A 27,685-nucleotide genomic window follows, 5' to 3' on the forward strand; every position below is an offset into this window, starting at 1 on the left:
GGCAGCATCACAAGGCCTGGAGGGGGGGGTGTAGGGTGGGGGGGTGATGGAGCCGAGGAGCCCGTGGGTGCTGCCAGGAGCCCCCAGCGAGCCCGGCCCCCCACGGGCGAGCCTTTTTCACCCCCGCAGGGCACAAAGCTCCGGGAAAGGAGAAGCGAGGCAAGCTGACACGGTGCCAGCCCAGCTGCCCGGGGGTGTCGGGGGGGGGGGGCTGTGTGCTCCCAGCTTCCCCGCCCGCCCCCCCCCCGCTCCCCGGGGATGCGGAGTCGGGTTTCTGCCCGGCGGGGGGCAGCGGGGAGCCTCCCCCCCACACACCCCCTCCAAAGGGCCGGCCCCAAACCCCGCTTCCCGGCCCCAAACTGGCCTCGCTCCCGGCTCTCCGGGGGCGGCGGGCAGCCCGCAGCCAGCCCCCCCCCCCCCCCCACCGCCCGGCCCCGGGATGCCCGGCCCGCCGGGGGCTGGGGATGAGGGAGGAGGGGGGGAGGGGGGGGGACACGGGGACAGAGGAGGGGAAGCACGGCCCCGGGGCGGATTTTGGGATAAGGCCGCACTGGGCGGCCCCGGGGCCGGGGGACCCAATCGCAGAGCCGTCGGGGCTCGGATCCGCCCCGTCCCGCCCCGGTTCCCCTCCGGCCGCTCGGGGCCGTCCCGTCGGGGCCGCTCCCGGTGCTCGCCGGCTGCGGGATGCGGGCGGCGGCGGTGCCGGTGCTGGCGGCCGTGCTGCTGGCCGGGGCTGCCGGGGGGCTGCCCCGCGCGGGGCTCCTGCCCCACGGGCCGGCCCGCGGAGACCTCCGGCTGAGGCCCGGCGACGACGAGAGCTCCCCCGCCGTGGCCCTGCCCCGAGCCCTGCGCCTCTACGGCCGCGCCGCCCGCCGCCTCTACGTGAGTGCCCCCCCGGCAGCTCCCCCGCCGCCTTCCCAGCCCGCCCCCCCCCCGCCCGCCAGCCGGCCTTCCGTCCTTCCCTCCCTCCTTCCGTCCCTCCATCCCTCCGTCCTTCCATCCTTCCATCCCTCCATCCCTGTTCCTTCCACCCTGCTGCCTTCCACCCCTCCCTTCCCACCCTCCTGCCATCCCTCCCTTCCCTCTCCTCTCCTCTCCCATCCCTCCCTTCCCTCTCCTCTCCTCTTCCATCCCTCCCTTCCCACCCTCCTTCCACCTTTCCCTTCCCTCCCTCCTTCCAGCTCTCCCTTCCCTCCCTTCTCGCATCCCTCTCCTCCCTCCCTCCTTACATCCGTGGCTCTGCGATTCTGTGATCTCTTCCCTCCCTCCCTCTCCTTCCACCTCTCCTTTCCCTCCTTCCTCCCATCCCTCCCTTCCCTCCTTCCATCTCTCCCTTCCCTCCCTCCGATTCCATCCCTCCCTCCTTCCACCTCTCCCTTCCCTCCCTCCTTCCATCCCTCCCTTTCCTCCCTTCCCTCCTTCCCTCCCCCCCTCCTTCCACCTCTCCCCTCCCTCTTCTCTTCCCCCACTTCCTCCCTCCCCCCTCCCCACCCCCCCCTCCCCACCCCCCACTTTCTCCCCCCATCCCACCCCACGCCCTCTCCCCCTCTCCCCCTCCTCGCCCCGACCCCACACGTGCCTTGTCGCCCTCCGTCCCCACGCCTCCTCCTCCGCACCTTCCCCCCGGCTCCCCGGGGCCGCCGAGGAACAAGAAGCCTTTTTCCTCCGCAGCTGTTCCCCCCCGTGAGCAGCTGGGGCAGCCCCCGAGCCGCAGCTCACGGGGGTGCCCGAGGTCTTTTGTTCCCCCCCCCCCCCGGCCGCACGGGGCCGTGCGGTCTCGGGGGGCCCCCCCCCTGACCCCGTGCCGTGCCCCCGGGGGACGGCGGGCGGGCGGGAAGGGACACGGGGAGGTGCCCCCGCGGCTCCCCGACACCTCGCGCCCTTCTCCCTGCAGGTGGGGACCAACGGGGTCATCTCCACCCAGGATTTCCCCGGGGAGCCCCAGTACGTGGACGACGACTTCCCCACGGACTTCCCCGTCGTCGCTCCCTTCCTGGCCGACCTCGACACCTCCGGCGGCAGGGGGGACATCCACTACCGCCACGACACCTCCCCGGCCGTGCTGAACCAGGCCGCGGGCTACGTCCAGGCCGGGTTCCCCCGCACCGCCGGCTCCTTCGTGCCCGCCGGCGTCTTCGTCGCCACCTGGGAGGACGTGGGCGCCTACCAGGAGCTGGCGCCGGGCGCCGAGCCCTCCGCGCAGGTGAGGCACCAGTCCTCCCCGCTGGGACACAAAAACGGACGGCGGGTCCGGCGCTGGAGGAGGCACGGAGCTTCCCCTCTCCACTCGTGGCAGCCTCACGGGCTCTGCTTGCTTTGCTGGCGGGCAGAGTAGGTTTGGAGGCTCTAGGTTGTGCCAAACCCAATGCTGCGCGGAGCCCGGCTCAGCCGTCCGTCCCCAAACCTCTTGCTGGTGCCTCGGGGCGAGCGTTCCCTCCTGCCCGGATACCCCCAGCAAGGATCCGGCCTCCAAATTTCCACCGCGGGCCGATTTTGGGGTCGGGCGGGCGTTCCGCCTTCCCCACCCCGGTGCCGATAAGGCTCCTGCGTTGGCGTTGCCTTCCCGCGCTGGCGGCCGCGGGGTCTCCCCAAAAAACGCCGCATCCGCAGCTGGGACGGGAGCCGGTGACCTGCCACGGAGGCAGGAGGTGACGGTGACACCCTGCCACCGGGAGCCGTCCCTGATTGTCCCCAAGCTGAGGCCCCCGTGGTGGCGGGCTGGGGATTGCTGCGGCCAGGCGGGGGAAGAAAGCGAGGTTTGGAAGGAAGCGAAGCGCATTTTTTTCCTCCTATTTAAAACTTGGGAAAGAGGCTGAAGAAATGCCATCGGAGGCCTCGCGGCGACCTCGCGGCCATCAAAAATGCGGCCTCGCTTTCTCGCCCTAATTGTTTTTTTCCTCTCCGAACGCTTGGATCGGGTTTTAAGCTGAGACAAGCCTTGCTCGGGAACGAGCCGCTCGATGCAAGGTCTGGTTGAAGCAGCACGGAAACTCAGCTCGTGCGCGCGCTTTGCAGGGCTCCCCCTTGCAAAGCCCACCCCCGAAGCAAAAACTGCTGAAAACCCCAAAAGCCTAAATCCCCAAAGCCTCTTTTATCTCCCTGAACGTGCTGTGTGTTGGAGCGCTTCCCCCCCACGCTCCGAAGCAGGATTTGGCCCACGGGCCGTCGCCTCCCATCCGGGGAAGTCGCGGCTCATCGCTCCCAGCCTGGGCTCAGCCGCAGGGGCTGGGGGCTCCCGATCACACCCCCCGGGGACACGTTCCCCGTCCGTGCCGTGACACTTCCCAGCCCGCGGCCAGCATTTAGCTGCTGGGAGCACAAATCGCCCTCTCGGCTGGAATTCGCCCTTTGCGGCTCCTCGGGGCCGCCCCTGCTCTTTGCCCCGTGTCCCCACTGTCCTCCCCCCCTCCCCCCTCCAATGTGTCACCAGCCAAAAAATCGTCCCCCGGTCACCGCCGGGCTGGCTGCGTGGGGGAGGAATCCGGCCCGGGGGGGGTCACCAACCCCCCCCCAGTCCCCGGCAGCCTTTTGGCTGCCTCTCCGCGGGGTCTCTGAATGCCCCGAGTGTGCGCCGCCGACAACGGGGCTCTTTGTGCCTGCTCGGGGTGCGTGCGGTGCCGGGGGCTCTCCGGTGGCTAGTAAAAGGGTTGTGCTCGGGGCTGGGGCGGCCGAGCCGGCGGCTGCGGGGACGGCGGGAGCACACGTGCGTGTTTTTTCCTGAGGAAACCGAGCTGAAATTGTTCTCCCGGGGAAGCTGGTGGGGGGGTGGGGGTGGGGGGCGCGGGTTTTCCTCCGGTGTTAATGGGAAGGTGGAAGGGGGGCTGGTGGTGGTGGTGTCGGGCAGGGTGGGGATGGGGACGAGGGGTGCAGCCAGCCCCAGGTGTGGGTTACCCGGGCGGTGAGGGTGCAGGGCACGGCGCGGGGCTGTCACCCCGCTGCGTGGCGGTTCCAGGGGGCCTTCCATCCTCCGCTGGGGCTCCTGCGGAGGATGGAAGGTGCTGAGCATCCTCGCAGCGCATAGCACCCAGGTTTGGTTCACCCAGGCAGCCCCTACTCCTGGGAGGTGTCTGTAGGGTGACGGGGGGGGCTTTTTTGGGGAGGTGCTGCCCCACCTGCATGCGTTTCGGGGCATACCCCTGGCCCCTGCCTTTGGAGGGCGCAGGGTTTCTCAGGATCCTCCGCTGAGGTTCTGTCCTGCTGACGTCCGTTTGTCCCGCTCTCCTCTCGGCAGCTCAACACCTTCCAGGCAGTCATAGCCTACGACGAGGAGGACACCTACGCCATCTTCCTCTACCCCGAGGGCGGCCTCCAGTTCCTGGGGACGCGGCCCAAGGAGTCCTACAACGTCCAGCTGGAGCTGCCGGCCAGGGTGGGGCTTCAGCCGCGGGGGACAGCGACGACGGGAGGAGAGAAGGGCTCTTCTACAGCGTGGCCAGCACCGAGCAGGCGCTGAGGCACCTCGAGCGGTGCGTGGGGCCGCGGGGGTGGGCAGGGGGAGCAGGGGTGGCGGGGGGTGCCCCGGCTGCTGGGGCTGTGCAGGCTCAGGGGGTGCCTGCGTGGAAACTGGAAGAGGCAGGGCAGCGAGCAGTGGGGGATGAAGTTCACTGGGGGGGGGCTCTGCACCACGCGTGTGGAAGCTTTTGGGGAGCAGATTTGGCTTTCGGACAGAGCTCTCCTCCCTGCGGCCGGATTTATGGGTCCGTGGTTGGGGTCCTGGGTGTCTTTGGTGTGCCCGCGCGCGTTTGCAACCTGTGTGCACGTGTGTGCGCAGGGGGAGCAACGCGGGGGTGCCCGGCGTGTGGGTCTTCCATGTGGGCAGCTCAGGACCCCTGGAGCACGTGGAGCCAGGCGGTGGTGAGGGGGCCAGCCCCGGCACACCGCAGAGCCCCGCAGCGCCCACGGAGCCGCCGGCACGACCCGGCTGGGCGCCCACGTCACCGCGTCCCCGCCACCACGGCCAGCCGAGCATCGTCCCCGCGGGGCTGCCCGCGGCCCCGGGGCAGGAGCGGAGCCGCCGGCTGCAGCCCAACGGGGACACCCCGCAGAGCTACCCCGCAAACCCCGCGTCCTACAGCTCCGGGCACCACGGCGTGGGCGTGGAGGAGGATGTGCATTTTAACGCCGACGGTGAGTGGCCGCGGCCCCGCCGTGGCGAAAATCGAGCCGGGGACGTCTCGTGGCGGGCCGGTTCCTAAAAAAAGGGGTCTCTTTGCTGCGGGTTTGCCTTTTCCTGAGCGGCAATGGGTTGGCTTTGCTCCTCCGGCGCGCTCCTGGAGCCCAAACCGGGTGCCCAGGGGCTGCTCGTGGCCGTGCAGCGAGCTGCGTGCGCCAGGCAGGGAGCCTTGGGGGTGGCTCCGTCCCCACGTCCCCAAACCCCCCCCTGCTTGTCCCCAGTGTTCACCTACAGCGCGGGCAGCAAGGAGACGTGCGCCCGGCACCACGGGCGCTGCTCCCCGCACGCCTTCTGCACCGACTACGCCACCGGCCTCTGCTGCCACTGCCAGGCCTCCTACTACGGCAACGGGCGGCAGTGCCTGCCCGAAGGTACGGGGCGCAGCGGGGAGGGTGTGTGGTGCCCCGGGGGGGGCGGACGGTGCCAGGGCTGCGCTTTCTCCCTGCCCAGGGGCCGTGCATCGCCTGAACGGGAAGGTGAGCGGCAGCCTGGAGGTGGGGAGGATGCCCGTCCGCTTCCAGGACGTCGACCTGCACGCCTACATCGTGGGCAGCGACGGGCGAGCCTACACGGCCATCAGCGGGGTGCCCGCGCCCGCTGCTCGCGCTCTCCTGCCCCTCCTGCCCCTCGGAGGGCTCTTCGGGTGGCTCTTTGCTCTCGAGGAGCCCGGCTACGAGAACGGCTTCAGCATCACCGGTGAGCGGGGCTGTGGGTTGGAGGTGCTCCCCTCGGGGTTGCTGGAGATGCAGGGTTGGAGATGCCCTCAGGGTTGGGGTCGCCGTCACCTCCCCACTGCGTGTCACGGGCTCTGCTGGGTCTGAAAACCAATCCTGCTCGTTCCCTCCTCCTGCCCAGGTGCTGAATTCACCCAGAACCTGGAGGTGACCTTCTACCCCGGGGAGGAGCAGGTCCACATCACCCAGACGGCCGAAGGCTTGGGGCCAGACAACTACTTGAGCCTGAAGACCCACATTCAGGGCCAGGTGCCTTTCATCCCGGAGAACTTCACCGTCCACGTCGGCCCCTACAAGGAGCTGTACCACTACTCCAGCTCAGGTAGGAGCTGTGGTTTGCTTATCCCGTCTTTTTTTTTGCCCGTGGTTTTGGCATCCCCGATGCTGTCCACATGTGCCGCGCTCAAGTCAACCCCCAAACACCCCATTTCCAACATCCGAGATGGAAATCAGCTTTCTCCGGGTTCCCGTTGCAGCTGTGACGTCCTCAGCCCACCGGGACTACGTCCTCACCTCGGGGGCCACCAACCAGACCCTGTCGTACCGCCTGCGCCAGAACATCACCTTCTCGGGCTGCCCGCACGCCCGCGGCCGCCTGCCCCCGCTCCAGCGGCTGAGCGTGGCGCGCGCCTTCGCCCTCTACGACGGCCAGGAGCAGGCCCTGCGCTACGCCCTCGCCGGCCGCATCGGCTCAGCCCACGGTGAGCACGCTCCTCTGGCCGTGCCAGGTTGGGAGCCGGGGTCTGGGTTCCTCCTCCCAGGAGTTTTTCACCCGCTAACGAGCCCCCCCCCCCGCCCCGCAGACGATGCTGAGACGCCCCCGGTGAACCCGTGCCACGACGGCACGCACACGTGCGAGGCGACGGCACGCTGCCAGCCCGGCACGGGGCTGGGATACACGTGCGAGTGCGCGGATGGCTACCGGGGAGACGGACGGGGCTGCCAAGGTGAGGGGGGGGGGGGCTCGGTGCACCCCGTTCCCTGTGGGGCACCCGCGGTGGGTAGAGAGCCATTTGGGGTGCTGGGATGTGCCGCAGCATCGCGACACCCGCTGTATGAGGAGCTCCTGGAGCTGCACGGGGGATGTTGGTGAATTATGGGGGGGGGGAACTGAGGTCCCAGGGGGTCTCTGGTGCTGGAGGAGGCTGGGGAAGCGCCCCGGGAGCAGGGTGGGGATGGAGGAAGCGGCAGCCGTGGGATGGAAGGTTTGGGGTGAGATGGGCGGTTTGGGGCGGGATGGCCGGAGCACGCAGCCCCCCAAAACGGGGGCTGTGGCGGGTGCCCCACCACGGCCGGGGTTCCCGGCGTCTCCCCTTCCTGCAGACGTGGACGAGTGCGGGGAGGGCCTGAGCCAGTGCGGCCCCTTCTCCGTCTGCCTGAACGCGCCGGGCAGCTACCGCTGCGAGTGCCGCAGCGGGTACCGGTTGGCGGAGGACGGGCACGCCTGCGTGCGTAAGTGCCAGCCCTGAAATTCGGGGCGCCACGTCCCCCAACCCCTCTGCCCCCTTGGGTTCACCCCCACCACCCCATAACCCACATATCCCCGCAGCACTGGCGCTGTCGGCCGATCCCTGCGAGGACGGGAGCCACCCCTGTGCGCCAGGGGACCGGGCGCGCTGCCTGCCCCGTGCCGGGGGCCTCCCTGCCTGCGAGTGCCTGCCCGGCTACACCGGAGACGGCCGCGACTGCACCGGTACGAGCGGGGTGCCTGGTGCCCGCCGGGTGGTGGGGAGGTGCTGGGTGCCCTGCCCCGGCTGAGCGCTCCGTCCCTTGCACAGACGTGGACGAGTGTGCCGAAAACCCGTGTCACCCCCGCCGCCGCCTGCTACAACACACCGGGCTCCTTCTCCTGCCGGTGCCAGCCTGGCTACGAGGGCGACGGCTTCCAGTGCACGCACGGTAAGGTGTGGTGCCCGCCTCCATGCCACCTCTACCCGGGGCTGATTTTTTTTCCCCAGCCTCACTGCCCCGTGCCGCGGCTTCCCCAACAGCGCAAGGCAGCACGCAGCGGCTGACGCCGTGCGAGCACGAGCGGCTGTACCCGCGGGTGCCGGGGCACGCGGCGCAGTGCGACGAGCGGGGCGGGTACCGGCCCCTGCAGTGCCACGGCGGCACCGGGCACTGCTGGTGCGTGGACGCCGCGGGGCAGGAGATCGCCGGCACGAGGACGGCGCCGGGCAGCACGCCGCCGCGCTGCGGGAACCCAGGTCAGTGCCGACGGGAGCGGGGAGGGGAGGCAGGGTGGGTCCTGCGGGATTTTGTTGGTGTTTCTATGGGATTGGTGGACGTGTAGGTGCTGGGCAAAGCATCTCCCGGCACTACTGGTGGTGCTGAGGGTGCCGAGCGGGGGCTGAGCTCTCCCTGCCCCTGCCTGTCCTGCGTGGCTGCAGGGTGGGGACGGTGGGGCTGCAGTGAGAGGAGGGGACCCTTTCCCAGGGCATGGGTGCTGGGCACCGCAGGGGGCACCCAGACCTTTAGGGCACCCTGGCTATGGGGTTACGGTGCTGGTGGCCATTGGGGTGCCTCCTGCATCAGCCTGGAGTGAAGGGGGCTGCAGGGGGGGGGGGGGGCATCCCCGAGCCCCCTGGCACAAGCAGAGCCCCCGGAGCCTCACCCAGCACCCGCAGCCGGGGGTGCCCGGCTGCTCCAAGCTGCCACCCCCCTGATCCCGGGGCTGGGGTGGGGGGTGGTCTTCGCCGCCGGCAGGGTCCTCCCAGCAGCTGACGCCGTGCGAACACGAGCGGCTGTACCCGCGGGCGGTGCCACCGGGCCCCTCGCCCGTGGGCGACGGGCACGTGCCGCAGTGCGACGAGCGGGGCGGGTACCGGCCCCTGCAGTGCCACGGCAGCACCGGGCACTGCTGGTGCGTGGACGCCGCGGGGCAGGAGATCGCCGGCACGAGGACGGCGCCGGGCAGCACACCGCCGCGCTGCGGGAACCCAGGTCAGTGCCGACGGGAGCGGGGAGCACGTCCCCTCCCCAAATCACCCCAGCCCCGGGGTGCCCCTCCAGCATCCTTAGTTAGGGTGGAGGCGCACCCAGCAAGGACCGGGGGCTCTGGTAAATCCCCGAGCACCCCGTCCCTGCCCGTGGGACCCGCGGCGTGGGTGGGGGGGGGGGGGGGGGGGGGGGGTGACCGTCGCCCTTCCCCGTGCCAGAGCCCACGGAGCGGCCCCCGAGCATGTGCGAGCGCTGGCGGCAGAGCCTGCTGGAGCACTACGGCGGCAGCCCCCGCGGCGACCAGTACGTGCCGCAGTGCGACGCGGGGGGCCACTTCACCCCGCTGCAGTGCCACGGGGACAGCGGGTACTGCTGGTGCGTGGACGAGAGCGGCAGGGAGATCCAGGGCACGCGCTCGGAGCCCGGCAGCCCCCCGCCATGTAAGAGCTCTGGGACCCGGCACCCTGCGTCTAACCCGCCCCCGTCCAGCACCGCTGGGGCGTGGAGGCGAGGGGAGGACGCTCTGCGAGCCATCCCCGTCCCTTTTCCCCCCCCCCGCCCCATGCTGTGCCAGGTCTCCCCAGCGTCGCGCCGCCAAGCGTCCGGCCCTCGCCGCGGCCCGACGTGTCCCCGCCGGGCACGGGGACCTTCCTGCTCTACGCCCAGGGGCAGCAGATCGGCTACCTGCCGCTCAACGGCACGCGGCTGCAGAAGGAGGAGGCGAAGACCCTGCTCTCCCTGCATGTAAAGTATCGCGGGTGCTGGGGGTGCGGGAGGTCAGCGAGGAGGAGGAGGAGGAGGAGGAGGCGGCAGAACGCTTCTTCCCTTCCCTCCAGTTGGCCCCCAGTAGACAGGCAAGCCCCAAACCGGGTCGGTGGCAAGGCGAGGGTGCACCGGCACCCTCAGGGCTCTCCTGTCCGGAGTCGGCTGCGACCCTACTGCAAAATTTGCCTTTTTCCTTCCTCTGACTCTTTTTTGGAGCGTCTCCAGCCAGGCCAGACCGAGGGAGAGTCTCCAACAGCTGAGCCACGACTCTCGCTGTGCCCTGGGGAAACGCAGCGCCGGTTGCCAAGTATTCCCTTCCCCATCCCAGGGCCTCGGGCTGGCCTCGCTGCTGCAGGAAGCTCTCCTGGAGCCGAAGGGTTTCGGACCCATCTGGCCGTGGGTGTGCGCCCGCGGCAGCTGGCCTGAGAGCCCCGGCTGCAGGAGGAGCCTGCGGGGTTTTCCCCGGGAAAAGGGCTCTGAGCATCTCTCCCCGTTGCTGCGCCTCGTGGAGGGTCCTGGGCAGCTCCCGGTGCTGGCTGCTGAGCGAGGCCGTCACCGAGCCTCGCGGCAGGATCTCACCGTGTCCCCTCCCACCCCACCAGGGCTCCATCGTGGTGGGGATCGACTACGACTGCCGGGAGAGGACGGTCTACTGGACCGACGTGGCCGGCCGCACCATAAGCCGGGCCAGCCTGGAGCCCGGCGCCGAGCCAGAGACCGTCATCAGCTCAGGTGCGTCCCCTCCACCCGTGTCACCCGCCCAGAGCCACCTCTGATGGCTCCGCGCCACTTGGTGCCCGTCGCGGCTCCGGGGCTGTCCCGCTTTGGGGTCCCGCGTCCCCCGGTGCCGGTGGGGGGCTCCCGCTGCCGAGCTGGGCCAGGAGCCACACGTCGCCTCCCGCAGGGCTCCTCAGCCCCGAGGGGCTGGCCGTGGACCACCTGCGCAGAGCCATGTTCTGGACCGACAGCGGCCTCGATAAGATTGAGCGAGCCCGGCTGGACGGCTCCGAGCGGCGGGTGCTCTTCGACACGGAGCTCGTCAACCCCCGGGCCATCGCGGTGGACCCCGTCCGAGGGTGAGACCCCATTTCTTAAGGGGTTGTTGTGGGGCTGCTCACCTCCTGAAGGGTGCTTGAGGTGGGACCGGGGCTGACCGGGGCGATTCACTGAGCCAGAGGCGCTCAGCGGTGCCAAGACCCCTCCTGGTCCTGGGAGCTGCTCTCCTCCACCGCACCCCCCTAAGAAGATGGGCTCTGTCCTCCCTCGCCCTCCTTTTCTTTAATAACTCTGGGTTTGGCTAAACCTGCTGTTTCAGCATCAGGATTATTTTTAAAGGCTTTGAACCACGCTGCTTGAAAACACAAGCTGTGCCCCTAGGGTGCTGTTGCAATACCAAATGCGCTGCTCCCGAGGCTCTCCCTCATCTAGAAGCTACAGCTCGGGTCGTAAACACGTTTGACATCATTCTGGTTTTACTTCTAGAGGTTTTTTTTTTCAAATCGAATAAAGAGCTCTTCCAGGCAGCAAGAGGGGGAAAACCAAGCCTCTTTCCTGATAAGACCCGGCCACGAAGAGACAGCCAACGCTCCCCCTCAGCCCTTTCGGGTGCGTGCCCTGTTTGCTCACTGTGTAATTATTTCCCAAGCAACCTCTACTGGACCGACTGGAATCGGGAAGCACCGAAAATCGAAACGGCCACGGTCAACGGGGCCAACAGGAGGGTGCTGGTGAACAAGGACATCGGGTTGCCCAACGGCCTGACGTTCGACCCCTTCTCCAAGCTGCTCTGTTGGGCAGACGCAGGTAACTCTCTGGGGACGGGTCACACACCAAGCACCGAGGGAGAAAACCGCTTGTGTGTGGCTTTGGGGGTACCTGCGGTCCTCTTTATCCCCTTCTGCTGGCCTTGTCCGGAAGATTTTCGGTGTGACGGGGTTGGGGGACCCGCAGCACGAGTTGCTTCTGCGGCCTTAGGCTGAGAAGCTGCTGCAAAAAAATTGCTGAACGCAGTTTTTGTTTGCTTTTTGTGGCCGGGTAACCACCTCGCCCGTGAAAAGGCACGAAGAACCTGGAGTGCACGTTCCCCGACGGGGCAGGCAGGCGCATCATACAGAACAACCTCAACTACCCCTTCAGCATCATCAGTTACGCCGACCACTTCTACCACACCGACTGGAGACGGTAAGGGAGGGAACCTGCTCCCCGCCGCAGCCAGAGCTGAGCGAGCAGCTTACAGGGGGGAAAGAAAAATGCAAAACGCCGTCCCCAGCCCACTCCCACGTCCTGGAACCTCACCAGAGCGCTGCCCTGGGTCTTCTGCAGTGCCACGGTCAGCAGCAGGCGCTTGTAAATCTTTCTTAAGAGCACAGAACAAACAGCTGTTTAGAAACAACCCCAGTTCCCTGGGAGGGACAGAAAATGCGTTTTTTTTTTTTTTGTTTTTTTTTTTCTAACTAGGACTTGGCACAGGGTTCTGGATGTAGATTAGGTCAAGGAAAAGATACTGTCCCCGCTCGTTCCCTCTCCCCCACCACCCAAGGCACCAGGGTCATCGGGAACTCGCCTCTTCCCGCTCCAGCTGGAAGCTCTCAAAGCTCCAGTCAAATCTTAGCAGATTACAACAAACACTCTTGCCACACTTGGACGAGGCTCTCGGGGAGATAATTTGCCTCCGCGATTCCATGTCACCAAAAAGCAGTGCAGGGAATGAGCTGCGTGTAGATCTTACGGGGCAAATTCGCCTTGCTCTGCAGGTGTTCGGACCGATCGTTTCAGCTGCCTCTGTCTTAAAATGCATGTAGATGGGGTTAAAAACCAAGAACACACAAGTAAAGCACTTCTCTATCAACAGGGATGGCGTGATAGCTGTCAATAAGGAAACTGGCTCCTTTACCGAAGAGTATCTGCCAGAGCACCGATCGCATCTCTACGGAATAACCGCAGTTTATCCCTACTGCCCTGGAGGTAAAACCCCAACGAAACCCAATCCTTTTCTTTTGCCTGGCAGCTGTTACACGGCAGACGTGCTAAAGGGATGAATTTCTCTCTGCAGCAAAGAAATGATAACCGCAACTTCAAGAAACAACAATCTTTGCACCCCAAAAAACTTCAGACCCAGAAAACTGTCACTGCATACAACTGAAAGGGAAAACCCCTTAACCAAGGCCAACGAAGCAACCTACCTTCCTGCAAAAGATCATCGTGTATTTTTGAATTTATACCTCAAGTCTTTACTACTGTATTTTTTTTAAAGTGAAAAAACATTGATTTATTACAAAAAAATGGTCCTGTGAATCCTAGGCCGTTACTCTAACTCTTGCTTATGCAAGCAAATTTAAAAGGATAGCTTTCTTATTCAAATGTTTTATTTTATTGGGAGGATAGATTAATTTCATTAGTTTGACAATCTGACCAACAGGTCCTTTTAACCAAAAATAAGCACATGGGGGAAGCTTTGGATGCAGTATCTTGCTGGGTCTCAGTCATCTACAGCCCTGAAGACTGTATACGTTCAGAGAAGCGTGCAGAACAGTTTTGTGATACAGCAAAGGCATGGGAGTTTGTTTTTTTTTTTTCCGGAAGACAATTCTGTATTTTCAACACTGCCTCAATGCATGTCTTTTAGTATTTATATTAGAAGAATATGCTAGAAGTGATCTGTTCATGCTTGTTGGTTCTCCTGAGTGCCTTCATAGACCTACCCACGGAGACCAATACATGTTCAGAAATACATTTTAAGTTGTAATGCTTCACTTTTTCTAGGTTACTTCAATAATTGAATAAAATGGTTGTTTTACGTTTCCCTTTGGATTTAAGTATGTCAGTTGTAAGGTGGATTGTGGAGAAGCAGCGAGCAAGCCAGGAGCAAGCTGTTCACATGGCAGGACCTCAGCAAAAGAGGAATCTCCAGAGCCTTTATGAAACACTCCCTTCTCCACACAAAGCCAAACACAAAGAAAAAAAAGCCATATTTGCCAACTCAGAGCTAATGAGAACAACTTGCTTCTACTTCCCAAACTTCATTTATTTAAAGAAAAACGGTAACTCACTAGAACAGTCAGAACTCAATTTCCTGTTTTCTTTCATATCAGTAAAATAATATCCATTTCAAACTGCATGCCAGACTTGTAGAGTTGCACATAGTTCCTAGCTGTACTAAGTACACAAGGGACTAAAAGCTTTAATCCCTTTATCTCCCAACTTTCCCCAGTCTGTGGTCTGTCTTGGGATCAGCAATAATTGCCTGAACTGCTACGATCGCTTCGTTAATTTTTGTTTGCAGCTCTCGGAGCTCCTCTATATGCAGCAGTCGCAGAATTTGGGCAGCTTCGTTGATAACGGCATCTGGGTGAGTTGCAAAAAGAGAAGCATCAAGCATTTACATCTGACTCGAAGGTCTTGAGAACAGCTTAATCTAAGTTAACACTGTGCGGCTCATTCATGCCTGTAGTTTCCAGACTTGAAACAGGAGCTCCTTTCTCAGGAATTCTCCCTGCTGCTAGAGAGGGGCAGGGTGCTCTGCAAAATCTCACTCGGCTTTGTGCAGCAATCCCCAGCCAAGCTGGGTCAGTATGAAGCACTCCAAGTAGTAACCCAGTTGTACGCGGGGCAAAAGTGAAGCCAGACTAGTGGAGCCCGTGCCACCGGACTCTTGCTTGCAAAAAACTCTCAGGTCAGGCCAATTTGCACTGCCTCCTGTTAGATTTAGGTAAATCAGGTAGCTAGAACACAGGGGAGAAGCACAGAGGTCCTCTGCTGGTAGGAGTAAGGTTGTACAAGGCAACAGTAACAGGCATTCCTTCTGGGTGCAAATGTGGCTGTCACTGAAGCATTACTCCCAGACAATATATTCCACAGCTAAGATTTGTGCTTTTTTGTTCCAACACAAAATGCTCAGGAGTGCTCATAAATAAGCTGGGAGGGAGCAATTCTTTCCACTACAGGCTTCCAGAAGAATCACGCTTTTTTTACTGTACACATTATCTACATATTTGACAGTGATCTACTTTGACAACGACAAGCACAGCTATTTAGAAGTAACATGAAGCGAGCTGCTTACCTCCTGTGTCAAAACCAAGAATGTGCTTTTCTAAAGCAACAGGCAAACCCTTTAAAAAGAAAGAACATGTTCAAATGCAATTAGAAATGTCATTTTGCATGCCTGGAAAATAAAATCAAGTATTACACCAGATAACTCTGGAGGAGAGGACACACAACAACTTCAAAAAATCATCATGCTCAATTACATGACTGCTCGTGCATCCTGAAACATCAGACACAGAATATTAATAATGAAAAACCTTCATCCTTAACAATATTCCCCTACTTGTCGAGAGAGTCCCACTGAATACACGCTGCCCATGGTCAATCCTTAAAAGGCTAACCAGCTGTACTGCAGGAGAACACCCAATACAGCAACATCCCTAACCAGACACAAACAAAAAGCACGCACAAACTAGGCTTTCTTGGTAACTATTGCATTTAAACAGCTGCCAGATTTCAAAGCATTGTCTGATTTGGAAGCAAGCTGTAATCAAGTGAGTTTCTCAGGCACTGAACTGGCAGCCTCCATCAACGTCCTCCGAAGCATTTTCTCAAGCGCTGAGCGTAGGAATAAATCTAAACGCTTGATTTTCTAAACACTTGCTCTATAAAACAGCGCAAGTAGAAGTTTTATAGTTTTATTAGCGGTTATTTATAAGCGTTGCTCTACTTCTTTTACCCTCCTCAGCTGTGGAGAAGTTGTCATGGTGAGTGAGCGTTCAGCGTATTTCAGCATACACAGAAATTGATTTAAACAATGAAAATCTTAGAGGTTGCTTTTACCGACTATGTAACTTCTCAGCATTCGCCTTGCACAACAAAAACATCCACGTTCAATGCCATTAGTTTCTACAGTGATGGGGCTACAAACCTCCTACACAGTGAGGTTTTCTTTTAAAGGGTTATATAATCTTAATATAAAGGGGTATATATATATATATATATGTGTATATCTATAAACATACATCTATATAAATATATATACATAAATATGTATAATGGGGTATATAATCTTAAAAACATCTGCATGAGTGCACGCTATTGCTAAAATTTAAACAGCCTGTTGCTAAGAATACTGCTAGTGCCGCTTCAGACAGAAGCCAGCAGTATCAGACCATAGTATGCTTTAATAGCTTTATATTTAAGACTGCAAAGACCTCGTTGCCACCTTAACACGTTTCAGGAACACCAGAGTACTGATTCAGCCACTTCTTTGCTGACAAACTCCCCCGGGCTGTCGCAGGCACCTCCGATGCTGAGTGACCGATGCTGAGTGACCGCAGTGGCACCAGAAAGCAGCCGGTCTCTTCAGACACCCCTTGCTTCCCCTGTCCTGCTCCCCCACCCTGATGTCAGCTCCCTTTTCACGCTGCTGTCTGCTCCCTCTGGTGGAAGCTGCCCTTGGCAGAGCAGTGGCCGTGGCCCTTCCCAGCCCCGCAGCGGTCTTGTAGCGGGCACTGGGCTGTCCCGGCACCCGCTGCTGCCACGACCAGAAAAGGAACGTGTTCGTTTGCACAGTGGCTTCAAACAGGCAGAGAAACGAAGAGCACTTTTCCAGCTGTTACCACGCAGAGCAGGTCATTTCACAGCCTCACTTTACCCGGAAGTTTTAAATAAAACTGCTGCACAAAATGCTTGCAACGGGCCTGACCACGGCAGGCATCTCCTCTGTAACTGGAGCTGTCGACAATAAAACTAGATACCCTGGGAGCAGAAGGAGAAGAGTGTCCAGATCTCAAAGAAGGGGGGAAAATGTACCCCCTTTATTGTGCCTTTAAACCTGTAGCAGGCACAGCCTCCAGGAGCTCCCTTACAGTGATCCTGAAGGACTGCTTCAACGGCGTTTGTTGCACCTGATCCTACCCGGGATACACTCATCAGCTAAGGGAAGAAGCCTAAGACAGGCTCAGAGCCTGTTGGTACCAATCTGAATCCTGTCCAGACACTGAACTGCAAGCCATTCAAAATATTATTTTTTAAAACCTGTCTTCCTTATCTTTAAAACCGTAGCTTGACAGCCCGAGATAAATCTCATTTTATTTTGTAAACTGCAAGCACAGCAGTGGAAGTGTCCTCAGCATACATATCCCTCAGCGAGGACGCTTCTACGTCTATTCTATCTTATCCCCACCGTATCTTGACATTGCCAAGAATATACAAAATGTCATGAGATGCATTAAGTCCTCAGCCATGCAGAAGTCAAACAATTATAAGTCTTGACCCTGGAAAGAGTTTAATACACAGTGTCACTGGCTGGTATTCTGACCATTACCAAGCCAGCCAAAGCCAGGAGCAGAGGTTTATTTTCCCGAGCTCCTATCCCGTGACCCAGCTGTCCCCACTGGTTTAGATATTTTCTCCATCTACCCAGTGTATTACGATACTGATGATCGCTACTGGCACAGGAAAAGCTGTTTCCCTGCCTCCAACCCTCTGCCTTTTCACCACCTCGCTTGGAAATTAATATTCATCACGAGAACACGCTTCCAGTGACGTTATCACACTCGGTGACACCGGGACATTTCAACCCGATCGTGCTCTGAGGACCTACTGAATATTGCTTTTTGTTATGAAAAAATTCCCTGATCCTCAAAGATCTTCTGCCAAATGTGGAAAATCCCGTTTTGGTCCCTGCATGTCGGCTTTGCAGCTATGCAAACAACAACAAAGGCTTGCCTTTTGTTAGCAGCAGTTAAAGAAACTAAAACGAATACGGCGATCCCAGCTGCTTTTGTATTTTCCTGCTCTTTTATATCTTTGGATATAGGAGTCCAAAGCTCTGATTTACTGTTCCCAAGGCTCCTGGCAATTACTGACTGCACTGTGTTTCTGAGCACCTGCAGTTGCCACTTCGTAAACACCAGAAGCAGCGTTATGATAACAAATAAAGCACGGGCTGCTCTGAACAGCTGCCAGAAAAGATGAAGGGACTTGCCCTCTTTGACCAGACCCAGTTGCTTTAGCAAGGACATTTCTAAACACAATCTGCAGGGCAAGAGAGGCTCCCTGCCTTGGCTGCACCCGATACCCGACGCCAACAGCTGCTATGCCAAATGCTGGAGAACTGGGATGTTTAAGAAATGACAATCTGGAAAAACAGTCAATTCACAGAGAATCGCTGGCGCGTTATTCATCCGACCCACAAACAACGTCTTACAGACAGCTCGTTGTTAAGAAATAATTCTGCGGAATCTGAGGCTTAATTGTAGACGTTTCCCTCGCCGTTTCTCACTTAGGGGGAAGGGAGAGAGGAGCTGGGTGACCGACATCCCATTCTTCAAACGCGTGAGACTTGAGCAGCAAAACACTCCATACAAGGAACGCTTCACCTGCTCACGCAGCCAACCCTGCTGATTCCAAGGAAAGCGAGGGCATGTATTTCTTTGGACACTGTGGTCCTCCTGTGATGAACTGTAACCCTTTAGTGCACACTAGGATGGGAAAACAGCTGTTCACATGTGGTATTGTACACGTACATTTTGTACACAACTGAGCCGAGAGCTCTGTACGCTCCCCTTTGGGTCTTCCAGGTTCAGAATTGGCAAAGCAAAGCAAGTTTTCAGCACCCAATTAAGTGAAGTGTTTAAACAGCACCCACTTAAACAGAGATGGCAGGCATCGAACAATTAACACCGGACTTGTGCGCTGTATATACAAACCTCCTTGGACTGATTGGCCTTCGCTATGGCATCCTGCGTCAAGCGCTCTTGAACCAAAATGCGAATCGCCTAGGAAAAAACATTTAAAGGCCAGAGTCATTCATTTACGTCTTGATGCATTTCGCAGAAAATCCACGGGAAAAGGAGCCAACATTTTAACGCAGCATAACCACAGCTTTGTGAGAGGCTTTTGGAAAACTCCTTCGGACCTTACACCCCTGCAAACAGCACTACTCCTCGTCAGGAGCAGCTTACGCAGGCAGAGTGGGGAAGGTTAACCAAAAGAGGTGAGGACGCCACACTGTTCATTTCAGCCACCAGCGGGCCAGAAACTGCAGAGTACTAGGAACAGCCAAGAAAGTTTGCCATTCCTAAATTGAGTTGGTCACGATCCCGAAGCAGCAGCATTTTTATTTTTGAGCTTACGCTGCCTGGATTACACTGTTCCACCTCTAATGCCGCAACAATACAGCTTCTTCAGGAAGGAATTCCCCCTACAGGGATCTTTCAGTAGGTACTGAGCCACCTTTCACATACAGAGAAACCTGGAACGAGGCTACCCAGCCAGGCTTTAAAAAGACAAAAACAAGAAAATATTTATTTCTAGACAGAAACAAAAAGAGAGTCTTATCAATCCTGCTGCTCATCTGTTTTTACTGGCTCCAGAACACAGCGCAAAATCACACTGAGCTATTAGTTGTGATACCTACAGCTGCAAATGCCTCCAGAAACAAACAAAGAAATACCAGGCAGGCATTCTTCCACCAAAAAACACTTGGTCTGTCAAACACACTCTGCAGACCTTCCCTGATGAATAGCCAAACGTGACAGAAGCAGTCATGCTGCTTCATGTTTCCCCCCCACGATTTCTCCTGGTTTTGTTCACGATTAGAGCGGAGACGTGATCCTAAAAAGCTGGCAGTGAGCATTTCTAGAAATCTAACTGAGGGAATTGGCCTGGATATAAGAAGTGATTTGATAAGAAGCTTAGCTTTAAATTCCAGCAGTGAAAGCAGACCTCACACGGGAGAATCCTGAGTGGCTTTTACATTAGAAAAAGCGTGTAACTGTGTTACATAGATGGTTTGTGACCAACTTCCCAAATTGCAAACAGTAAAAGGGGGGGATCCAAATACCTCTCTGCTTCTGGCCAAGGTTTGGCCAGATGCCTGCGTCAGGCTCGCACCCTTCCGCCTTCCCTACGGAGCCATTCCAGAGCGTCTAAGGCTGAACATGCATCATAATCTCTATGTATGGGCATTGCAACGGGCAACATGGTGTAGAATTCAAGAGTTTCACTGACACATTTCGTTATCATCAAGCCCTGAAGGCCAGCATTGCTGTTGTTTGTGCGACAAATTGTTATCGCAAGAATCTGTTCTTAAGGCAATTAAAAGGAGGAAAATTCAGGCTTGTGGTTTTGTCCAACTACCTCCAAACAAAAAAAAAGTGAGACTAGAAATGCCAAAAGAATGACAAAAATGTAAATACTTTCATGCAGAACACACACTCTGGGTTGTTAGTACCAAACAGGTGGACCCAGATAACGGTTGCTAGCCTCGAGACACATCTGTAAGAGCAGCTGAAGGAATTCTGCCGGACAAGGGCTGAGATCACGCTACAGATCCCCAACAGCACCATTCACTGGGTCTCCTCTACCTCGTATCCTTTTTTACTTTATGGTTTTATGTTTTTTTTTTTGTTTTTTTCTTCATGGGTTTGGAGAACTGAGACCTCCACCTCTCTTTAAGGATTTGTAAAGGATTCAAGGGCTTTTGGGGGAAGCGAAGGAGGACACCATACAGGAGAAAAGGAGAAGGTAGCTGACAGGATAACTCTAGGTCATCATTTCCTCAGGAACCCAGGCTAATACGATGATGTGTTACCTGTTACAGACTTACACCACACAAACTTCATCACCCATTCACTGCATTAGTTTCTCCAAGGTAAATCTGGCATATTGTAACGGATGGGCATTATTCTCTTGTTCAGCGAAATAAGCTTACTTTGGTGCCAAACAAAGCTAAGTGTATCTCCATATTACGGCGTGATCGCGTAGGAACTCTGGATTGCCACCACCTCACTAAATACAGGGCTTGGAGAACACAGCCTCAACCTGAAATTTACAGGTAACAGAATTCCAACACTAAGTCACTAGTTTTCCCAAAGTCACAAGAAGAGCTTTACAAAATTAATTTGCTTATTTACTGCATTTAAGGGCCATAATCAGCTGTTAAGAATAAACTAAACAGACTTTGGTAATGACAAGGAACAAAGGATTCATAGGACCCAAAAGTCATGAGGAGGCAGCATCTAACTGTGGCTTCTCCCTGTGTTGTTTTAAAGCATCCTTTGCATCCCTTAGCCTCTGTTTTCAAGTTTCTCTTTTCACTTCTAGAACTAGAATGCAATGCTAGCCTTCAAGTGTGTCCATCAATATTTCTGAGGTTTACAGAAACCTCACAAAGCAACTTCTGCTAACCTAGAGCACTTCAAATCCTGAACAGCAGTTCTCAGCTAGCATTGCAATTCCAGGAACTCAGCTACAATCAAACTGTTTACCAAGATAATTAGCCCTGCATTAATTTCTGTGATTTATACTGCGTGTTCTTATCTACTTGAAAAGGCACAAACTTTCTCTTTGTTCCTAAAGAAGTCATAGTTATCAGTAAATGTGCACCACAAGGTACCACATGCACAGGAGCCACTGGGTAACAAAAAGAGAAGAAAGGAGACCTGAAAACCATGAAGCTCACCTTAAGCATTACCAAGTAATCATCATGTCGCTGGATCTGAAGCAGATTAGCCAAAGCCATCACTCCAGCCTTGAAATCAGGATTATTCACTGTGAAAAATAACAATTAAAACAAACGATAGTTTAACTGGCTGCAGAAGATCATTAGCTTCCTGATTCCATGGTATCAGATTGCCCTCAAGCGTGCAGGCCACACAGACACAGCAGCAAGCAACCACTTGGCCACCACAGCAGTAACAGAAGGGAAGCGATCGGTTTGGTGCAAGGCTGAAGCCTGCACACGGTTATAAAAGGTACAAAGCAATGAAAGTGGGCCACTAGGCTTTGTAACCGGGTTGCAGAACCCCATCCAAGCACAAGCAGCATTGCTCCCAATGCAAAGCACGTTACACACGTCCTACTACAAAGGAAACCAGTGTTAAGGTTTTGAAATTAGAGCCTATCGTGAAGACGCTCTCTTTTAGAAAGCTTTCTACCTGCGCCTGCTGGCTGGGAGTAGGGCCAGTCGCTAGCTGTCTTTCTGTACAAGGAGTAACGAGGGAAGATTTGGGGGATTTCAGGCTATTTTTAGTGGCTGCTTTCCCACCAGTCCTACTTGTTGCAAACATGCCTAGCCATCAAGAAAGATAGTGGTCACGAGGAAAAGGTAAAAAACCCCCAGCTGCTTCCTCGCTGCCTGCTCAGAGCCCTCCCAACTTCTTCGCACCTGCTCAAGTCTCTGGGTACCTCATTCTGCTGGGAGATTCTGTGCCCCTGCCCTTCCCCAAGAGGGAAAGGTCTGCACCAGTGCACACCCAGAGACCTGGTATTCGCAGGGAGCAGCTTCTCTGTCCTTCAGAAGGAATGCAGATACAAACAGCTGGAGGTAACTTTCAGAACACTGTTCACAGAGAAACAGTTTGGGACAGCATTAAGAAGTATATGAACCCCGCATTCCTAAAGCTTTAAACGTGGCTTTAAAAAGTTGGATGTATCATAGTACGGCGACAGCTTAAAATCCAAAGAACTTGATGCAGGCCACAGAAGACATTTGTGTACGACGCAGCCATCATATCCAATGCTGTTGCACACTTACCATCCAAGTTAATCAGCGGTTCTGCGTTCTTTGCTGTATTGTCAGTATTTTTAGCAGCATCAGGGGTAGAGTCCTTATACTTGTCAGCTGTGAAATTGAGAAGCAAACATGATCACTGTTGGGTGAGGTAAGTGTTGGGTGGTTAAGAGGTAACTAGTTAGAAGTTTAGAGCCAAACTTGCTGCGTTTTTGGGGTGCGGTGCACGCCCAGGAGCCTGCTGGCTGATACGCTGCCATTTTGGAGCCCCTCGCTAAACCCCCCATGAAGGCTGCTGTCCTAGCGAGCTGTCCTAACAGCTCCCACCCACCCAGGGCTTACCACGTACTATCCAGAGCAGCATCGGAGCCCGCTCCACACTTAAGTCATGACACTCTTCTCGCGGCCTCCCAGAAGGCAGCTGGACGAGCTGCAACTTCCATCAGTTCACCTAAGACGGGCCCTTTGCCTTTAGCAGCGGCACACGCAGGGATCAAGAACTGCGGGCTCAGGGTGGTTCTAATCAGCGAACAAACCACTTCCAACGCAGGCTGTGTTTTACAGACTGCAGCATTCAGAGACGCCCCACAGATGTGCTTTTCAAGCACTTAGAGGCAGAACCTCTGCTGTTTCCTCCATCTCCACGTAAACCTGAGTCCCAGGCAGCTCACTTTCACCAGCATGGCAGACTAAGAACCAGCTTTGTGGACTGCAAGGGTTTACACCCCGTCCTTGTCTTGGGCAGAGCTCAGCCCTGCAGCAATTAAAGGTAATGGAAAACAGCACTCTGCCTATTATAATGTTTGCAGTAATTACATTCGTAATGCACAGCATTCCCCCTGTAACCAAACTGCTGCTGACTGCTGAGGCTCCATTCAACTCTTTCATACCCTTGTCCCACTTCCCAAGGGTTCAGGATCTGCTCCCTGTGGAATGAGGGTTTAAGAATAACTTATCTGAATGCGTGCACTATTAAAGAAAAAGCCCGCAATAGACTTCGGAGTAAGTTCTCATAAAGGCAACACCACGGGGAGAAGGGGATAAATATATACCACGGGTTTGGCTACACCCAGAAACAGAGCAGGAAATGTGAGTATGGTGCTGCGCTGTCCCACAGGAGCTGAGCTGAATGGAAACAGTTCACATCTGAATATGCTGCCAAACCAAGCACGTGAAATTGCATTTTTTTAAAAAAAGAAAGCAATGTATACTTTTGACATTGTCTTAATTTTGCAAACACTCCATAACATTGAATAGCCAACCAGGCTTCCCCACCAACGTGAAATGCTGGAGGAGTTCATCATACCGTTATCGCCGTACTCGAGCCTCACTGCTAAGCCAAGGAGCCAGTCCACCGTTTCTTGTCGTTCCTGTACTTTGAAGGGACAGTTTACATCTTTCATATACTGTGGGGCAGAAAGAGGAGAAAAGGAACAGGTGTTATGGACTGGAAGGAAACACTCGTACGGATTAGCGAGGAGCACAGAACTGCTTTGTGAACAGTCCCTACAGTTAGAATTATTAACAAGAAGCATCATTACAGAACATCCTGCTGCAGCATCTGATCCGCCTGAGGCACGTGAGAGCGCCTCACTCCACAGCTTGCTCCAGTCTGCCATTTAATAACGGAACCTGTTTTTTTTTTGTGGGTAACTGATGCCATTTACCATCAGACTGACAACCGGGGAACCCAAAGACACTCCTTTGCTCTCCGTTCTCTTTACACAGGGAGCGGAGGCGAGGGGGAGAAGGACAGAGAACCTAGTACAGCAAAACTTCCCACCTAAAGCAGGAAGGAGGAATGACGCCACCCAAAGCTCTCAGAAGACCGGCATCGAGGTACAACAACGCCCTTAAACCATCTGCATGAAAATCAGAGGATTCTGAGGGGGCAGCACACGTAATTTTTCCCTTGAGCAAAAATTGCGTGCAATAGGGGAGAACAAAGCGAGGCTGGGATGCACACGAGCTGGTGAGCTCTGCTGGCAGGCACGCAGAGAAGGGCAGTCTGGCCTCACCAGGAAAGATTTTGTGGAGCGGTGCGGCACAGGGCTGCAGCTAAGTACCACCGACACCACAACGGTACCAGCAGACAGTAATCGTGGTATCACACACGCCTAAAGCTCAGGGCACTACCCTGGCATCAGCTTTGGCACTGCGCTTTGGGCTTCCACCAGCAAAGCACAAGCACTGCAGCTCCAAGCCTCCTGGGCAGCGAACGAGGGTAACGGTTCCAGGAAAAACGAGCGAGATTAACGGGCAGCGAGCATCAGGAGCAGCGTTTTTGGCTCCTCCTGGGGCCGCTGTGAGAGAAAGGAAGCGGGAACGAACACAGAACCAGCCTACGGTGACTCAGAGTGCTCACGAGCACGCAGATCGCTCGCGGAGCCATGGCTGCTTGCCACGCTTCGCACCAGCAGCGGAAAATCATCTAAAAGGAGGCACGGAGTTGAGCTGCAGCAGCTTTACTTCAGCCTCTCGCGAAGCCCGTACCAGCCTAACCCGATTTCATTTTGGTACAGAACAACCGTAATGCAGAAAAAGCTGTTTGTTTGCGGCCAATTTCAACAGCTAAATCAATCTGGGCAAGAAAGACTAGGACAGGAGCTACTGCAAAAACACGGCAGTGCGAAAATTACGCACAAGAAGCTCTACCATCTTAACTCCTACAGCTTGGCTTCAGTTATACATTTAAATTCCCAGAAATTGAGAAGTTCAGACACAGGGCAAGTATTCAGTCGTTCACATTAAGGCACTGCAGAAGCCGTGAATTGTCACTGACATACGACACGTTTATAGCTTAAGTTTGTGCTTGGAACACCAAAATACCTTTTCAAATGATTTGGGCCAGTCCTCGCTGTGTATGTTCCTTAAATTCCCTCGGTCTTCAATCTTGTAGTGCCTGATTTTCTGGTCTTCAAGCCAGACGATGAAATTCCTGAATTCTGTTTCATCTGCGGGGAGGAATAAACAGAGCAAAAGTCAACCAACACCTTAAGGGCAAAAACAAGCCCCTAAATTCTGATCCGATTCATACAAACCCCGGTGCCCCTGGGCACTTTCATTTATTACCACGAAGAAAGATATACCTAACACTAAAATCACGTATTCCAGGATAACCTCTGACCAAAACTCAACAGTAGGAGCTTTTTCCACTTTTCAAGTTGCTTTGAATGGGCTACGGTGGACGGACTACACTAAAAGGCATCAGCCAAAATACTGTTTTTATTAGGAAGACAATTAGAACTGTTACTAAGCAAAGAAGGAAAAGTGAAACAACGACACTGAGAAACTCAGCTCCTAACTCTGCTGCCTGGACAAACACGTCCCCTGCCGCAACAAACCCCAGCCTGCACCAAAGAACAACGGGCACACATCCCGTGACCGCGCAGGGGCATTTTCTTCCTTCCTTCTCTGTTGCCTCAACTTTTCTGGGTTGCTGACCCAACATTTCACCCCTCGGAGCTGGAGCTCCACAACACAGAGGCTGCGCTCCGAAGATGCTGGTACCAGACAAAGCAATTTCTTTGCACCTGTGCTTCGCAGCTCTCGAGCACCACCAGCACCTCAGGAACCAGCTGATATTTGGGCGCTGGATGAGTTTTAATATCCTGAGTTAATGAGGTTAATAACCACAGCTCAGACTGGGGTAAGCACACTGGTTTTCCCAGCAGGGACGAGGACTGTATCAGGGACTATTTCTACCTATCAAGGGTGTCTTCTGCGTGACCGAGGTGTCCTGCTGCCGCTGAAGGTGGTGTAAGAAACACAAGGTCACAACATACGTGAACTAAAGCTTTCAACAACAACTTTTACAGCTTCTACACGTACATGAATTACAGCTTTCAGTAACTTTTACAACTTCTACACGTCCTACTTCCACTGAAGGTGGCATACAAAACACCTGGTCGCAACATCCGTGAATTACAGCTTTCAGTAACAACTTTTACAGCTTCTGCACTGCCAAAACAAACCCTTGAGGAAAAAAAAAATGCCAACTACAAAGAGCTAAGGGTGCGCGATAACAGAAGACGACAGCAGATGCGCCTGGAAAGAGAGACGAGCCCTGAAGCCAAGCCGTTAAGCAGCCGACCCCCAGCTCCCAGCAGCACACCCTGGCTCTCTATAACATTTGTTACAGCTCCCTTTTAAGCGAAAAAAACCGCATATACGGCAAAAGCAGCGCGCCGCGTCAGGAACGAGCCGCCCGCCGGGCCTCAAGCGGGCTGCCGGGGCTGCGGGGCACCCTCCGGGCCCCGAGCTCCGCACCGCCGCCGGGACGGGCCCGTGAGGAGACCGTGAGGGAGCCGGGGGGGGCCCGTGAGGAGACCGTGAGGGAGCCGGGGGGGGGGCCCTGAGAGCTGCCTGGGCCCCTGGGCCGGGCCGGGCCGCCGCGAGGCCTGCGGGCACGGAGCCCCGTCAGGCCGGGAGCCCCGTGAGGGGGAAGCGGAGCCCCCCGAGGGCTCCCGTGGCCCCTCACCCCTGCAGCTGAAGCCGCCCGGGTTGTGGTAGTCGAGCGCCGAGAGCTTGCGGCGGAACATGGCGCCACCCTGCCCCTGCCGCCCGGCCGCACCGGAAGGACCGCCCTCCCCGCCCCGCTCGCTCTCTCGCACGGACGGCTGCCATTGGTCCGTGCGGGGTGAAGGGCAGGAGGCGCTGCCAATCGGGGAGCGGGGAGGGAGGGGAGGCGGGCCTCTGGTGGGTTCATGGGTATGGGGGAGGGAAGGGGCGGGGCCTGGGGAGGGGGCGGGGCTTTCGAGGAGGGGCGTGGTTTGATAGGGCGTGGTCAGAGTAAGGGGCGTGGTTGGTCCGGGGGCGTGGTCTGAGGGGTGGGCGTGGCCTGCGCGGGGTTCGCTGCGGTGCGGGGGGAACGGGAGGGGGAGGGAAAGGGGGGGGAGGGAAAGGGAAAGAAAAGGGAAAAATGGGAATGGGGAAAAAGGGGGAAAAAGGGGAGAAAAGAAAAGGGGAGAAAAGAAAAGGGGAGAAAAGGGGAGAGAAGGGGAGAAAGGAGAAAAGAGGAGAGGAGAGGAGAGGAGAGGAGAGGAGAGGAGAGGAGAGGAGAGGAGAGGAGAGGAGAGGAGAGGAGAGGAGAGGAGAGGAGAGGAGAGGAGAGGAGAGGAGAGGAGAGGAGAGGAGAGGAGAGGAGAGGAGAGGAGAGGAGAGGAGAGGAGAGGAGAGGAGAGGAGAGGAGAGGAGAGGAGAGGAGAGGAGAGGAGAGGGGAGAAGAGAAGAGGGGAGAAAAAAGAAGAAAAGAAAAGAAAAGAAAAGAAAAGAAAAGAAAAGAAAAGAAAAGAAAAGAAAAGAAAAGAAAAGAAAAGAAAAGAAAAGAAAAGAAAAGAAAAGAAAAGAAAAGAAAAGAAAAGAAAAGAAAAGAAAAGAAAAGAAAAGAAAAGAAAAGAAAAGAAAAGAAAAGAAAAGAAAAGAAAAGAAAAGAAAAGAAAAGAAAAGGAAAGAAAAGGAAAGAAAAGGAAAAAGGAAAAAGAAAAGAAAAAAGGAAAAAAAAAAAGAAAAGAAAAGAAAAGAAAAGAAAAGAAAAGAAAAGAAAAGAAAAGAAAAGAAAAGAAA

The 27,685-nt window shown here is 56.3% G+C and overlaps 2 protein-coding genes across 2 annotated transcripts; one reads left to right on the forward strand and one right to left on the reverse strand.

The window, feature by feature from the left end:
• Positions 1 to 606: 606 nt before the first annotated feature.
• NID2 (nidogen 2) lies at positions 607 to 13,414 on the forward strand. The gene is given in 24 exon segments (XM_080592371.1): positions 607 to 882; positions 1,895 to 2,203; positions 4,232 to 4,378; positions 4,381 to 4,466; positions 4,772 to 5,127; positions 5,395 to 5,544; positions 5,624 to 5,869; positions 6,029 to 6,229; positions 6,384 to 6,608; positions 6,711 to 6,854; positions 7,231 to 7,359; positions 7,457 to 7,600; positions 7,686 to 7,717; positions 7,719 to 7,806; positions 7,899 to 8,114; positions 8,614 to 8,850; positions 9,066 to 9,287; positions 9,422 to 9,591; positions 10,215 to 10,344; positions 10,517 to 10,688; positions 11,258 to 11,415; positions 11,670 to 11,793; positions 12,464 to 12,576; positions 12,665 to 13,414. Coding segments are annotated over 24 exon segments (4,008 nt in total). The 5' UTR covers positions 607 to 684; the 3' UTR covers positions 12,676 to 13,414.
• Positions 13,415 to 13,615: 201 nt separating this feature from the next.
• On the reverse strand, positions 13,616 to 26,754 carry RTRAF (RNA transcription, translation and transport factor). The gene is made up of 8 exons (XM_080592372.1): positions 26,601 to 26,754; positions 24,950 to 25,074; positions 23,427 to 23,526; positions 22,145 to 22,231; positions 21,071 to 21,159; positions 18,315 to 18,383; positions 14,672 to 14,720; positions 13,616 to 13,956 (listed from the first exon to the last, which is right to left on the reverse strand). The coding sequence occupies exons 1-8, from the start codon at positions 26,659 to 26,661 to the stop codon at positions 13,802 to 13,804; spliced, it is 735 nt and encodes a 244-aa protein (XP_080448498.1). The 5' UTR covers positions 26,662 to 26,754; the 3' UTR covers positions 13,616 to 13,801.
• Positions 26,755 to 27,685: the final 931 nt, after the last annotated feature.

Source organism: Anser brachyrhynchus, assembly GCF_964034855.1.
Source record: "Anser brachyrhynchus genome assembly, chromosome: 5".
NCBI lineage: Eukaryota > Metazoa > Chordata > Aves > Anseriformes > Anatidae > Anser > Anser brachyrhynchus.